The 17,034-nt window shown below is 36.9% G+C and overlaps 1 protein-coding gene across 4 annotated transcripts in view; it reads left to right on the top strand.

Annotated features, from left to right (window-relative positions):
• Nucleotides 1–2,586: 2,586 nt before the first annotated feature.
• The window catches only part of LOC117205365, a 54,606-nt gene continuing 40,158 nt past the window's right edge, over nucleotides 2,587–17,034 (top strand). The window contains exon 1 of one of the 4 annotated variants that reach the window (XM_033443695.1): nucleotides 2,587–2,901. In XM_033443695.1, coding sequence (XP_033299586.1) covers nucleotides 2,804–2,901 — 98 coding nt within the window. In that variant the 5' untranslated portion in view covers nucleotides 2,587–2,803. Of the gene's footprint in view, nucleotides 2,902–13,881; nucleotides 14,113–17,034 lie in introns of those variants that run through there. The other 3 variants (XM_033443692.1, XM_033443696.1, XM_033443693.1) reach the window with 3 other exon arrangements.

A 17,034-nucleotide genomic window follows, 5' to 3' on the forward strand; every position in this document is an offset into this window, starting at 1 on the left:
CCACGCTGATAATAAGTGTTTCAATCAGATGAGAATATTTAAGACACTGACAGTTTTAAATTTGATAAGTTAATTCTCTTTACAAAAATAATACCTATTCATCTATTTTGTTCATCTTAATACTTTTTTTAATCTTTAAAGAATTTTAAGAATTTTCATAACTATAAAAAAAATCCAGGTTACTTATTAACATATCTATTTCATTATCCAATAGGTTCTTGTGTTAATTGCTAAAAATTTTCAATCGAAACTTGAGGAATAGTGAAATGTCATTTGTGCCTAAGTTGTGTTATGTGTACGTAGGAATAAATTGAAGATAAATTAGATGAATAGCAAAGGATACGATTGGAAGAATTATGAAAATAAAGTTGGAAGAATAGTAGAGTTCTGTTGGTTTTGTCGCCTGGTTGAAGTAGAAGAGTCCTATTCGACACAGTTTGGTTAATAGTTACCGACGGCGTTAGTCAGACGCGCCTAAGTTACAGGCAACCACGTACACGAGGTACGAACTCTATTAGCCCAATGGTAGGCGCACGAAGCGTCACCAAACAGAACGTCTGTTTTATCACTAGGAACGATAAAAAAATTCTGCAATTCCGAATTTCTCCTACAGAGATCTCCAAATTTTCGAAATTTCTTCGCCACTAATCGAAATTACTAACATATCTTTATCTAGGAATTAAAATTATCGCGATGGAAATTGTACATATGCAATTATATTTACGATACTAACATAAGCACTATACGTCTATTTTTAAAAGAAAGAAACAGAACTAGTAACTGTTATAAGGACGTTTTTTTAGTAATAGTGCATAAATAAAATAACATCGCAAAAAAGTAAAATATAACAAAGTAATAAGCGTATTGAAATAATACTTAAAATGATCTTCCACATATTACGTAACTTGCAAGCCGTATGACAACACAGGAAGATAATCGAATCAAACACGAAATCTGCGTAGAAAAGTGAAATGAAAAATTACGAGCGAGTTCGATCATATTTCGCTCTCAATGCTGTGTACTTTGTTAGGCGAATGATTTTCACTTTGTTTGCAGGCGACATGGACCGAGACAATACCGACTTAACGACTTAGATAAAAGTTACATAATAACCGCGTAGCTTTTTCTTCGGTCGTTTTCTCAGGAAATATTTCCCGCTATTTCAAGCGCCGTTATGATTCTTATGTTAATTGATTCGCCTCGAATCCGTGAAAGAGAAAACGACCAACTACCAACTAATTTATGAAGATTGTTAAATCAATCTCCCATCCGTTTCTATTAAAAGATCTTGAAAAATTATTCTTCTGTAGATGTAACTCAAATATTTCAAAAGATCGAAGCCATAAAAGAGTTTACATAAGAATATGATTTAGGAAAAAATTGTATTGTCATAATCTTCGTTATTTTTCTTCGTCTTTAAACGTATTAGCTATTGCACGAATGATGGAGTAACTTGTTCCAGGTTTCATGTTTTTTTTTTTTGAAAAAATGTTCTAGAAGAAATAATTCCAAAGTTCGACTAGAGGCGCAAGGTTAAAACTGGAACGAATTGCAAATATCGACGTTTACATGGAAAATGCAGCTATTCCATTGGACAGCTGCATCCTAGAGGAAGCTAAGTGTCGACATGGAATAACGCGTTAGCGTGGTACGCAACGATGCTGAGAAGGTGCACGTGTGTCTACACGCGGGGACTTTAGCTCTGCTTCAGTTCAATCTTATCGTGCGGCCCGCTCACATCTCCTGGATGCATACCAGTTACCGATCTAATAACGGTATCATCGGCCCGCTGTTCAAATTTCCAGCGTGAAAAGTGCGTGAAAGTGCCGACATCCCACGGCGGATATTCAAAATTCCCCTTAGTTCGAGAAACTCGATCGTTCCGAACGATCTTTGAACGTCTTTGTTCGTTTGAAAAGAATCTTCAAACCTGACACGCTGTTTATTAATCTCTAACAGCGGTAACGTAACAGAGGCTAATTTAAGCAACCGAGTTAAATATTTAGACGGATATGAAGAAAAAGATAAATTACGATAATCGAACTTCGTTTGAAAAGAATCTTCAAACGCGATACGTTGTCCATTGATTTTTGAAAACAGCGATGAGACGGACGTTTACTTGAGAAATATTTACAAGAATAATCGAACTGAAGAGATTTACAAAAAAAATTATATAATCTAACTTAAAAAAGGAAAAAGGAGAAAAGATGAGGCAGAGATTTATTTAAGGAACTGAATAGGCATCAGGCAGGAGGAAAGAAACTGCAATAATCCGGATCTGTATCATTAAGTTCTGAAAAGATTCAAACAGCCTGAGGATCTCCTTTTAAAGATCAACCAACAACAACAAGTCGATGCATTTCCTCAATCAGTTCGGCTCGATATCGTTAGAATTCGATCGAGAAATATTTATCGACTGTATCAGATAACCAGAACGTTGCAGCGTATCGTGAAACTCGATCAAATAACTAGAATCAGTCATCAGAGTCAGCAGTGTCTGTATAGAAGTTGTTCCAAGTTTCTCGGGGATATTTCCAAATATTCGCAGAGAGAGACAAAGGCAAAATCGAATTTCTCGGAGCATCTTCGACTAACTAACAGATTCGAGTAGCTAGAGTTTCGAAGACTTTTTTCTTTTTCATCTCGTCAACGTTCGGCAAAGGGAAGAAAAATGGACTCGATAGCGATCAGCGTGCAAGGAACAGTCAAGTGGATCCATCAGCTATAATTAAACGTCAATCCTATCGTCGTTGGACAGAGACACCGTCCGATCGATTGATATTCGATTCGAGAGGCTTGTTCAATGAATGGAAAAATGTTGATGTCGCCTGGTATGAGTTTAGTGGTGGCTGGTGTTGCTTCTGGTATTTGTTTTCTGATCTACAGTGGTGTCCTTAGGGGGTAAGTGCAGTTTTCATTTGATTTGTTGTTTCATTTTCCGTTTATCCTCGACGATACAAGTCTGGGTAATTGCAAAGAAGGATCTTTCGATCGTTTCTTTCAATTTTTCATTTGATTCCTCTAAAAGAAAGATTTTCCAATTCTCGGGAAGTGAGCGTGAAGTGAAGATCACTAAATGTGGTTTCCTTTCAATTTTTAAATATTATTATTCTTTATTTATTGTTAGATTTGATAGGGCTGATAAGGTCTTGGTGGCCACAGTTACGTGTATCCTATAAATATATAAATATTAAACAATATTTACACGATTATTACACGATTACAGTCGTCTTAGTTAATGTTATTATTTAGTAAGTAACTGCGTAGCCTTCTTTGATATTAATAAATACCTCAATCGTTGGATAAGGTCTTGGTGGCCACAGTTACGTGTATCCTATAAATATATAAATGTTAAACAATATTTACACGATTATTACACGATTACAGTCGTATTAGTTAATGTTATTATTTAGTAAGTAACTGCGTAGCCTTCTTTGATATTAATAAATACCTCAATCGTTGGATAAGGTCTTGGTGGCCACAGTTACGTGTATCCTATAAATATATAAATGTTAAACAATATTTACACGATTATTATACGATTACAGTCGTCTTAGTTAATGTTATTATTTAGTAAGTAACTGCGTAGCCGTCTTTGATATTAATAAATACCTGAATCGTTGGAAAAAGAGATCTCCTGACCGATGGACCAAAATGGAGAACGCAACGCGGTAAAAGTAGGCCGAGCACCTCGATTCCGATTGTTAATCTCCATTGATATATTATTCAATTTCATAAATATACGGTTCGTGCGGTGATTATATTTTCTTAGAACCTGCTTTAGCTTCTTCTGGTCACGGCGGCGAAAAAATACGCTTTCGAGCCTTGAAGATATCGCAGATAGGCGTTAATGACGCGTGACGTAGAGTGCACATTATGCACATGTTTCGTCTGTTTGTGATGCGCTTTGAAGTACTTCTTCTTCTTCGTCTTCTCCTCGTTCTTCACACACGAACGATTTCCTTGAATTTTCTGTTGATTTTATTTCAGATTTTAAATAGATAATAATATCGATTACTCAAGAAATTTAGAAATCGCGTTTAGATACCGAATTCCAATCGATTTGTTTTCTTTCCATTTAACGGCGCTTCGTTCCACCACCTTTTGCATTTTTTTTTCTTTTTACTAGTACCGTATGAAACATTCTCATCGTGAAACGTATCCCAGAAGTGATAAGTTTCTATCGAAACGAACTCATCGATCATAAAGCGTATCTGATCCTCGTGACAGCAACGAGGATCAACGTCCAATGGTCGTCGAGTTTGACAAGAATCAGAAATATTATTCGTGTATTCACATAGAGACATGCCGCTTTTATGCAACGTAATCCATGGGTACATCGATTATTACGCGATTCAAGACAAAAAAACAAGATACCAATCTGCCGTGATGTAAATACTGAGATAAAATTCTTCCGCACGTAAACAATTCCTAAATTTAGGAATTTCGAATTAGGAATGATCGACTTGAATTTTAAATAATCGAGAATTTTCTCAAGATAGAATAGGCGGCTACAATCAGGAAACTCACCCATAGATATGTTAATACTACGTCAATTAGTTTCATACATAGCGAGTTCGATAAGAAAAAAAGTCGTGTCATTAGAAAGCTTGAAAAAGAGATTCTAAACGAGGTTAGTGTATTTTCAATTCCCGTCTCTCAAGTATTTGTCGAATATTTCTTTTCTCTTTGAGATACGCGTTCCTGCGGTTGGCGTTCACCGTCTTCGATAGATTATATCTATTATGAAACTTGCCACGATGATTTCGTTAATGCATCTTGAAGAGTTACGAGAAACATCACGCTACGCGTGACTTAAATATTCATTAGGCTGTTTCTTGCGTTGCGTTTCATTCCCGGTTTTTATTGACAAACCGCCTAGAATCTAATAGGAAAAGAGAAGAAGATAATTTCATATCTTGGTATCTCGGTCTTCTCTGTTCCCATAGCTGTAACAACGCTCCTCGTCGGTTTCCTTCGATTCAACACAGTTTCGAAGATGTCTTTAATTGGAAAGCCACGAAACCCGGCATCACCTGATACACCAATTTCAAAACCGAGATAGCGAGGACTACTATCTCTTGGATTATGAGATATTTACGGAGATTAGATTGCCTATTGTCTTTCGGCAATTGTTTGCCTATTGCACGCGGAACTAATTATAATTTTCACGCGTGAAAAGACATCGATAACCTAGCAACGTCAAGAAATTTGTAGCTGGTCGGAAAGGGGAAAAACTGGATGCTTCAAGTAATTGGATAAATTTTGTTTGCGAAGAATAAATACAACGTAGAAACGTTTCTAGGAACAAGATAATACCGACGTTGAGGATAAAAAATAATGTAATCGAGTAGGACGCTTCGGATAATTAAATAAATGTCACAGCTACAAGAAACTGAGAACTATAGAGAAACGTTACAATAATTTCTTTAAAGAATATGCGTGACCTTGAAAGTAAAAAAAATTGTTTAATCAGAAGAAACAAACAGAATTCCAATATTGTCGTTAATGCACAAATATAATAACAACGTCTTTAGGATAAGAATATCGATGACTTTGAAGATAAGGATATGATCTGATCAGGCAAAACAAATAAAATTATTGAGTCATCTCTAATGGATGAACAATAAAAAATATCTTTAGCGAGAAATATCGACAACATTGAAAATAAAAAAAATCTCCTAATCAGAAAGGAAAACAGAGATCATATAATTCAGCGAATATTGTCCTGAAGAAATAAACAGAAGGAAGGGAACACTAGGTAAAAATGTTAATAACCTTGACAATAATTTGGTTAGAAAGGGAAAAAACACTTTCAACCATAAAGTGACATTAGAGTAAAAAAATCAACGAAAAATACAATTCGTCACCTTCTATTTAAGCAGCTATTTATGCAAATGTTTCGAATAGATATCATTCGAGTATCGGGGCGTTCCCTTTTTTCTGTACAGCCTGTACACGCGTCACACATTTGCTCGGCCATAAAGCTGTCTACCTGTGTTCACGACACACGGATCCACCTGCACAGAGGCGTGTAATAGCTACACGGCAATCGGTGTTCGAAGCTTTTTTCCAATGGTTCTCGAAGCAAGAACCGATTAGGTGAACGACTTTCGCGAGCCGCGGACCCGCGATCATCGCCGAGGAATCGTTATTTTAGATCTCTCTTGACACTTTTGCAGGAAAAGATAGTGGATGTAGCGAGGAGCGGAGTTGGGAAGCTGGTTTCTTAACGATCCAGTTGGAATTTCTTCGTTCCGAGCCGATATAAAACGAGGCTCGCGCTCGACGTTTCGAGTTCCTGGCCAAAGTAGTCCGGCCAAAGGCCTTCGAGAAGAATCTTTGGCCGTTATGACTCGCGTATGCACCGATATTTTTCGCTGTATTACGTCTAAAATTCGTTGAACATTCCTTTGGACTTTTGACAAACTTGATTCGAAGATAACTCGACACGTAGATTGGTTATTTCCATAATTGGTCCAAGTTATTATGATTCTCGAGATACGTGTATTATACCTGTATGCCTGCGCACTGTACGTATGTGTGTGCGAAAGATTGTATATCTCTTTGGAATCGAGAAAAATTTGGTTCCAGGGTAGTTTAGGCTATTTTCAGAACTAAATAAAGAGATTCGAACTGTTACGTAAGTTTTAATAATCGTATTCGCATATAATTTATGAAACGGTGAACGGCACCATCTAATATAATAAATAAACGACGGACCCTTACAAATTTCGTAACTGATCGAATAGTTCAACGAACATTATCTAACGCAGTAAGAATGCAAACTTAATTTGATACACATATCAATAACGTGGTAAGATAATTCCGAAAGAATCTGTAAAACTCGAATAAAAAGATTTAATAAAAAGTAGGTCAAATGTTTCAACAGAAAATGTTACAGATACTTTCATTAATCATTTTGTTAAAGTCGCGACACCATTCTGAAAGTTCACGAGATTATCATTGTTGTACCGGGAAAAAAAAAGAAATTAAAGAAAACGCGAACTTGTTACGCATTATACTAAATATGGCAATAGAGATTATATTTTTTTATTGATTTTCAAAGCTGTGAATAACGAGTGGAAAGAAATCGTTGGAAAGTTTATCAGCGGCTCTTTTTTTTTACATTAATTATCTCTATACGCAAAATTGAGCCTCAACTTTTTTAATACCCTGTAGACACGCGCGTGGCCGTGTTTATAAACGAAGATGTTCGTATATATGCGTATGCGTACGACGAACTTCGGTATGCAGGGCTTGCTTTTATTTACTCTCTCTTGTTCTGACCAGTCTGACGAGTGTCGTTCACATTCTCCTTTTTCCCCTCGAGCACACGGTAAATTATATTTCGGTGATTTCTCAAGATACGGGGGATGACAAAAATCGAGGCTCCATTGCGAAGAGCGAAGAGCACACGAAAACTCGTGTTCGCGATATTTCCATTCAGAATATCGAGAAGGATATTCCGAATGAAAGAATATTGTGGCCAAAGTTTCGCCTCGCCTTACTCTTTATTCTTTTCTTCGCTGAAACTTCGATTTTTATGAAAATTAAAACCTAACGATCGTTTTACAGAACAAAATTCTAGTTTCACGATAATTTGGTTCCGAAAAGAAAAATATCGTCAGCACAAAATTTTTATGAAACACCAATAGTTGCGAGTTATTTTGAAATTTTAAGTATTTCGAACGGTTCATAAAGATGGTACTCGTCGGTTTCTTAATTTTTGACGAATTTATGGCCAGTACACGTGTACGTAGGTGCTTGGTACGAGGTGTCATTTTCTGCATATTATCGTAGTCTTAATGTCCATAAATAGTTGGTATTCACCCGTTAAAGTATACACGGTGTTTGAAACGGTACAGTCTATGCAACAAGTATAATTTATCTCCGAATACTTAGCCTACAACGTGAAAGCCCACGTAATCAGTTAATCGCTGGCTAATTGCGCATTTGTGGCATGAATAATCCAAGATAAGCTTCGTCGAACGTTTTATTTTGCGCAGCACTTACGATACTCGTTTTTTGAACACTGAAATAGTTCTATCGTGTCGTATTATTACACAACTAATTGGACTAACTGTTACTTATTCTCGAGTTTCACGATTACCTTTACGATTATTAGTAAACTAAACAGCGAATTTTCTATAGTGGAATATTAGAAAGAAGAAAAAAAGAGTTTCAAAATGCGAATATAGTATTTTATACTATAAATATAATAATGTTAATTACGTCGCTACAGCGGCGCCAATGGACTGCACAATATTAAAACATTCACAAGACCCACAAGACCATTCTTAATACAATCATTAACTTGCATAAAAGCCACGCCTAAAGCGAGCTATCGATCAATCAAGCCATTAAAACTAACCAACTGTGTAATTACAGATCGTAGAAAGTACCATTTTAATTTACCAGATTCCTCCTTGCTAAGAATCTTTTGTAACGACCAGCAGCAAAAATAAAAAAAGGGACGATAGACGAGATAACACGATATGGAGCAACAAGAGAGACACGAACATTTGAATTTCTCGAGCAATAATAAATAGGCATAAAGACACAGAAACATCGATAGAAACACAAGACAAGAAGCTAAATCGGAACTCAATTATAGTTATACAGGGTGGTTGGTAACTGGCGGTATAAGCGGAAAGGGGGTGATTCTACGCGAAAAAAGAAGTCGAAAATATAGAATAAAAATTTAAAAATTTAAAAATTTAAAAATTTAAAAATTTAAAAATTTAAAAATTTAAAAATTTAAAAATTTAAAAATTTAAAAATTTAAAAATTTAAAAATTTAAAAATTTAAAAATTTAAAAATTTAAAAATTTAAAAAATTTTAAAAATAACGTCAATTGAGACAACGATCTACAGCGAGATCCGTTATAACGAGACGTGATGAAGTGCACGCGTACCGAGCGAAAATTCAAAGTCGATTTTCTCGAAACCAAAGCCTCAAACGAAAAATTTGTATTCTATATTTTCGACTTCTTTACCACCAGTTACCAAGCAGCCTGTATAGTTTCTTGCAATAGCGACATTCCTCCATTACGTTCGTTTTCGTAACAATGTTACGTGCCATTAATTCAACGTGGGGAATTCTCGCGTCTGCCACGGCGCGTGGTTCGCGGTTGCGACGTATCCAGACGCGTTTCAGACGCGTTTTCTGCCTTTAATAATTCGGAACAGATCGATATCGCGCGTCAACGTGTATATGCCATGTGCCCGCCTTAATGAGCGTTCATTGTTCCACAACGTGTAAGTGTGACCTAGATGAAGAAGTAATTTCTTAACGAATGTGAACCGTTGGCGTGCACGAGCGGCCGCGACAATAGTCCCGCGATACCGCGTGAGAAGAACGACTCCAGGAGGAGACCGGGTCGACACGGAGGCGCTCGATTTCGACCCGATACCGCAAATAAACGATGCGAAAATATTATACGTGTATCGGGCCGCGAACCTCGACATTTTTCAATTATTCAAACCGAACCGTGGAACGAGTTTTTTTCGTGGTACGCGATTAATTATTCGAATGGAATAGCTTGAAAGGGGAAATCTTTCTTTTCGTTGATAGAAGTTGCACGTCTCATCGAGATGAGTTATTATTTGATTATTATTTTATACGAATAATTATTATCTGCTCATAAGTAATTATTATTCCGTCGCTTCGGTTCTTGTCTTATTGCTATTATGATGTGTTCCTGTCACTTTCTGAGAGTATAATATAACGACGAAGAAGAGGGACAGTAGAAGAGAGTTGTTTCTTTGTCTTGGCATTTCTCTAATGGCTTGATGTAAGATGTAGGTAGTTTCGAATTTTCATGAGCAATAAATTTTAGTAATTTACGTTTAATTTATAGCCATTAACTACAAACTCGTCTCCGAGAGAAATCTACTAAAAAGCTTTAAAACCTTAGAAAAATAATTATGTTAGACTAACCTTATAACATAATAATTTTATAAGTAAATGACTGCAAAAATACTGATGTTGTAGTAGCATATTCGGTAGGATATCCGAATCATTTTATCTGGTATTTATATTGTGAAAGGGTTAAACGTTTGATTTACGTTCAGAAAGTGGTCAAGTGTATATAGTGGGGAAAGCGACCTTGACTGGCCAACTGACTTCGACCGGGCTTTAAATGATTCAAAGTCCTCGTATGCGAGACCAAAGCTATTTGTATTCTTCGTAAATTAGGCACAGTGATATCAAATAAGCGGGAACGTTACGTAAACAACTAGTTTAAGCACCGAAATAAATCAAACGCAATCTTCAGGAAATGTTTATTAGCAGCATTAAGATTGCATTATTTTCGAATATCGTTTCACAAACCAAATCATTTTAGAAATTTCGTTGAAGAATTTTCTATGAACGTGTGCGATATTTGACTAACATATACATGGAGATAAAAGCAACACGAGAACGATTCAACGATGGTACAAAATTTGCAAGGTAGAAGAGGAAAATAATATTACAAAACTGAAGATCTCGTTGCTGGAAATTTAGCGCAGTGCAAATTCACAGATTCGAACGCGGTATATATGTGGGAGTATGTTATATCATAAAACGGAAGAGCAACATCTGGTACCGTTAATAACCACGATAATATGCATACGATCGAAGCTGAAAACCGATCTGCGTTCGGTATATCTGAAATCCCGTATGAAATGATACAAAACAGAAAAATGATACACGAATTCTCTGAATAATAAATGTATCATGAAAATTTGAATTTGACTGATCAATACATTAAATCTGGCTCTATTGTCGATCAACTTAAATCAGATTAAGGAAGAAGATTTCTAATAAAAATCATCACTTCGTCGTGAATAATCAGAGTACTCGTATGGTGTTTTTATACCAGATGAAATTTAGTAACTTGTGTTTAGTAACTGGTTTTCGGAAGCACATTAACATCTGGTAAATGTTGAAAACGCTATTAAAAAAGTCTGTTCCAGCTACATAACTTTGTAATGCATAAATTATTTGAAAAAGAAACCGTGACGACTCGAAGAATTTTTAAATTCTGAAATCAATATTTCTCACGAATAAATACGGTGTCTCGAAGAGACTACGTGGTTAACATTTTATTTAAAAAACATTTCACGTACACCGATCAGATATTTCCCACGCAGGTTTCTTACAAACTTTCCCTTCCGCAATCTGTCTCAATCTAAAAATAATCATTGAATCGAAAAGCTTATTTACCCAAACGTTACTTCACGGTTTCACGAAACCGTGAGTTTAATGGCATAAAATAAATAGCAAACTAGTCTCCAGTTTGCTCTTTTTCGATCAGATAACTGTGTGAATGTGTCAATCAGATGTATTACATTTTTCCACCCACAACAAGCGGCCACGATTTCATTCGCATTATGTAACACCGGTGTGGGTATCGTAAATGAATATTACGATGCGCTAACTGGTAATCAGGAACGTGGAATCTGGCAATTAACGCGAGGAATGCACCGACACGAATCTCATGGATACTTTCGAGCGTATTTTTCCTCATTTTCCAAAATTTTCCCGATAGACGCGAAGAAAGGCAACAAGAATCTTGCCATTGGAGAAGTCCTTGTCACGAGAATTAAGAGTAGCAATTTTTTGAGACACCACTTCACCCTATAGAATACGTTACATTCTGATTGCTATTAAAAATAAAACATATGGAAAAAAGGAATTTTCTTCGATAGATCGAACGTGAGCTGCTCACGAGCCATTACTCGGATCCATTTCCCTGACCGTGCATCATACACGCTCCATTTTGCCTGAAAACGAATGTACGGGCTCATGGACGAGATCGAACGTCCGATTAGAGAGCACGAAACACAGGCTGGCGTTTACGAATGCGCTTGATGTGACCGGACACCTGCCACGAATCATAATGTATTTGCACGAGTTCGTTGAAATTTTGTCGAGCGTTGAGAAAACAGTTATACAACTTCTCCACTTCCTCGACGTAATATAGGAAACGTTTAGAAGAATGACGAAGCAGTCGGTCACGTGAATTCCAACGAATCTAAGCCGGCTGCGGAGGAAACCGATTTTGCATGGTTTGCTGCAAGATCTTCTCATATTCTGAGATACAATAAACGTAAGAAATATTCGCACGTCATTGCATTTATCATGGCATTTATATACACATACATTAATAAATTCAGCATAGATACATTGAACTAAGTTTTTCCACTTAGTAGTACTTTCATGCGAATAGAAAGGTTTGAACTATGTGAATGAAATATAGAATTTGATAGAAAAATGATTCATTAGAAAATAAAAGTATGCACTTTTTGTAGCCATTGTACAGTGTATTTTTTCTATGCAAAGGTAAATTACAATCGTGGGTTTTGAAATATGAGTAACGGGTGGAATTGTCTTTCTGATAAATCATGAAAGAGGAATTAGTCATGAAAGGAGGTAATTGAAGGATGGAGGAGGTGGAGGACAAGCATGGATCTATCGTAATTATCTGTGAAATGTCACTGCCTACGATTTTCAATTGCAAGCAATTTTCTATCAGAAAAAGAAGAATATTTGAATATATCAAGCCTACGTCTACACACAATCGTTATACAGCAATTAGCAATCGAAGCACATTCGTCAGCCAATTCGTCATCATCCATTCAATCTTTGAAACACTCGAACCAAGCATCTCCCAGTCCTTAAACCAACTTTTAAATCAGCCAGTCCTTAAATTATATAAATCAAGCATCGCCCAGTTCTTAAATCATCCAGTCCTTAAGTTACCTAAACCAAACACTGCATAATTCTTCAATCCCCAGGTACAAAATCAAGCAATCCTTAAATCACGCAATCCTCGAAGCGCTCAATCTTCGCAAAATCATCCAATGATGCCACTCACGACGCCAAATTATCCAATCCATAGATCACAAGATCCAAGCGTTCTTAATCTGTAAATTACCCGACCTTGGAAGCAACCAACCCTTGTAACATCTCCAATATCTAGGTTACCCAATCCAAACTTCGCGTAATCTTTACGTTATCCGATCCAAGAACTTCGCGCAATCCTCGAAAATACCAAGACGAAGGAAACGTGAAAAAATCGGAAGGTATGAAACGATCTAGAATTATGAGACAGGTGTGTCCACGTGTTGGCTGTGCAGGCACGTGAGGTCAGCAGCGGTTCGTGAATTCATGGCAGGACCGGATGTACGCGCACGGTTACCGATTAGTGATGCGTGGCTCGGTGTACGGTTCAACAGCATCGACCAACGTCGGCCAACACAAGCGACATCGCGACCTCGAGAGTGGAACAAGGATGGAGGAAAGACGTGGCGCATCGGGAAGAACAGAACGGAGAACAAACTGGACATTGGGATGCACAGTCCGGGCCATGACACGGGTGTCCTTAATGGCAAAACGTCGTTACACAATGGCCGACGTATCAAACCATATTAAACAATAGCTTCGGTCAGCGTGTAGGGGGACCGGAAGCAGAGGAGGAACCGTAGACCGGGGGAGCCTCGAACAACGGCTCCCTCATTGTTGAGATGCTTCGTGTCGCGGATAGTCAGTCAGCCGGTGTATTTTGCTTCTTTTGCCGGTATTAGAACGCTTCTCTTCAAATTCATTTTCTGAATAAACGAAAAAGAAGGGGGACGTGCCCTATTCCGAAGATCATTCGATGAAGATTTGTTAAAGCATCGCGCGCGCGTTTTTTTTGGTTTTGTTGGTTACAGTGTTCGTAGAGTAGAAAACAGGCGCGATTAATTAAACAAGGACATTGGACAGTTTTAATTTGACCTTGTTATATAACGTTGACGATCTTCGTTTATAAAAAGTCTTTGTGATACACGTTTATTCTTTGGAAACTGTCCGGATTTGAACGCGAACGGTGTTCCTTGCAAAGGATCCTTTGTCGCTTTAGTTTTACTTGTGATTCGCTGAAAGAAGCTTTCAGCAATATCTGCGGCAAATTGAGTAACAGTAACTCTCGTCCGTGATTCGGTTCGTGTGTTTCGAATGAACGTGCGACGCTAAAAAGAGAAAGAATACTCAAAGTGCTTGATGAAACCGAGCGAGGCGAAGCGGTTGATCAAAATTTTCCTGCTACGGACGATCCTTTGCCGGAGAAAGCGAGAGAAACGGTAAGGACGAAACTCGTGTGTCTGCTCGACAGAAGCGTGGACGACGCGCGGCGTTTTTAATCGCGCGTTCTCTCTACGGACGTACTTTCTATCGATCGCAAGAAGATCGAGGTTAACGGTTTTGTACGATACCACGGAGAACTTCTGAACGAATAGACATCTCACGCTGAGCTTCGCGTTTACCAGGATTCGTAATTTCATCGTTTCATCGAGTCGCTGTCGATCGCAGCGTGAGATAGATTGTATGTGTTTGTCTACGGTGTTTATTTGAGATTGGAAATGTATGTATCGTTCGTTTGTTCCGATTAATGGCGATTAAAGGAGGAAACGGACCAGCCTACTGGATATAAGTGAGACACGCAACTTATTGGTATGAGACGTTCGATTTATTTATCGCGATTAATTATGTCTAGAGCGGGAAATTCGTATTTAACTTACTTTGAGATTTTCGTGGTCTGGTATCGTATAATTATCAAGATTGAGACTTTAGCTTGTGTTTTTTCTTGGAATGATTCGAAACTCGAGGTATTGGATAAGTCATATTACATAGGCTGTTACAATTGTAACCACTAGATATTTTTCTGTGGATAAAGAAAAACAAAGATGTCATAAAATATACGATGAAACTTCACTTTCCTTCAATTTCTAAGTGAATAGATATAGAATATCGTAATTAATAACGATGTATTGTATTTATAACAAAGTTTAGTTTGTACTCGAGCTTTAGTCTCAAATCTTTAGACTGAAAATTGCCAAGTAAAAATTACATGGGCTACTTGTGTATTCTGTTACGCAACGTAGTATTACAGTAAACAGGTAAACTCATTTAAATACTAACAAAACAAATTATATGAGAAGAAATTAAATAGCAACCATAAGATCATCAGGCTATCATTCTCAGAGTTTTATATAGAGCTTCCTCAAGTGCCATGATTTTTCATTAATTACACCAAGCTTTCAGTTTTCTAAAATTAAAGACTTTACTACTCGTTCCAAATTTTGTCCGAACACTTCAATTATGAACGTAATTCTCTCTGATCGTCCATTAGCGTCTGTAGGTAAAAGCAGTGGCGAATTCAAACGATCTTAAACGAATTAACTAGTGCGGAGAGGCTTCAAAGTGAAATTAAAGATACAAGTCCAGTTGCATTATCGAACATTTCCTCGTATGCTGTCAACGTTTCATAAGCCCACGTGCTGCTGTAACTCAGTTACATAACGGTCATGTAATTTCTTCTGTCTTATACTCTTACCATTGCGTAATGTACACGTCCGTTCTTAAAATTCATCAATTGTTAGCATCAGAAGCAGCAGGGAAAAGATTAAGGGGGTGTCCTGGATTAGAATGCTCTAAAACAGCGTCTTTTTGTGACTTTTTTTAGAAGGGAAAGAAAGAAATGAAGTTATTGAATTTTGAGGTATGGTTTTATATATATTTAACGAATACAAAAAGATTTTTTTTAAAGTAAGAACGAAATTATAACAGATTTCGAAGCCTATTTCATGGGTTGCAGTTTTCAATCGGCGTGAAAGATCCACCTCGCAATTCTTGACCGTAACAAAAGACCAAAAAAGGATTAAATTATTATATATTTTTCTTCTTGATGAACTAAAAAAAAGGCAGAAAATAGTATGAAATTAAAAATTTTGGCGGCTTTAAAGAAAAAATGTGTTTTATAAAAAGAAAAAATAAACTTTAAGGTGCTACAACAATTATTTAAATAAACTTTTCAACGAACTTTTTTAGTTCATCGAGAAGAAAAATATGTAATAATTTAATCCTTTTTTGATTTTTTGTTTCGGTCAAGAATGACGAAGTGGATCTTTCCCGCCGATTGAAAACTGCAGCCCATGAAATAGGCTTGGAAATCTGTTATAATTTCGTTTTTACTTAAAAAAAAATCTTTTTGTATTCGTTAAATATATATAAAACCATATCTCAAAATTCAATAACTTCATTTTTTCCTTCCCCTTCTAAAAAAAATCACGAAAAGGCGCTGTTTTAGAACATTCTAATTCAGGACACCCCTTAATCAATCGGAATTTTATATTTTAGACTCAAAATTGCGATGCACGTGTAGGGTGGAAATTGGTTAACATGACCTTGAAAGAATTATAACAATGTAGAAAATTACCATAATTTATACAATAATTTTATGCTCACAGTTTTTTAACTCAACCCCTATCGAAGAATAGTTTCTTTGTTTTTAAGCCTCGTCTTTAAGAAAATCGATTTTGAAAAATTTGTCAAGTATCAGGCGAATTCTTGATTAAACATAATCAAATACTATTTACACAAAAGTTTGATCGCTTTGTAGTCTAACGAGTTTCAAACGAAACAATAGTTTTTAAAAGTTTTAATACTTTCATAGTGGTCCTTCGGCTCTGCTTAAGTTTCCGTGCCTTGATATCTGAAACGGGAGTGTACACCGCCTTTGCCGTGGCGTTCCCTTTAAAATGGACAAATATCGATCCGCGATAACCTTTGATACTGTTTGAAAATCCATTAGCAAGAAAAACATTGGATGTAAAAGTTCAAATTACGCAGCCGTAAATCATTGGATTTTTCACGTGGGCGTTTCGCTCGTGCAATTAAGATGCTAACGATCGAACCGTTCACCGGCGATTTATTGGCCCACTTACTGCGCGACGCCGATTCCATGAAACTCGCGCGAGACACTTCGATCAACTTCCCATGGATTTATCACCCAGCCGATCCCTTTGAGCGGACATTTTCTTTGCTCGACGAGAACAGCGGCTATAGGACGAAGCTTCGTCGTGTGATTCATGACCGAGGTTGGGAAACGTGTCGCATCGAAAAAAATTCTTAAGAGGAGATGCCGTTGAGAATAAAGTTCTTTGAATGTTACTTCTGGCTTTCAATATCATACGCGAAGAATAAAGAAAAAATTCTGAGGCAAA

This window comes from Bombus bifarius, unplaced genomic scaffold, assembly GCF_011952205.1.
Source record: "Bombus bifarius isolate JDL3187 unplaced genomic scaffold, Bbif_JDL3187 scf7180000007990, whole genome shotgun sequence".
NCBI lineage: Eukaryota > Metazoa > Arthropoda > Insecta > Hymenoptera > Apidae > Bombus > Bombus bifarius.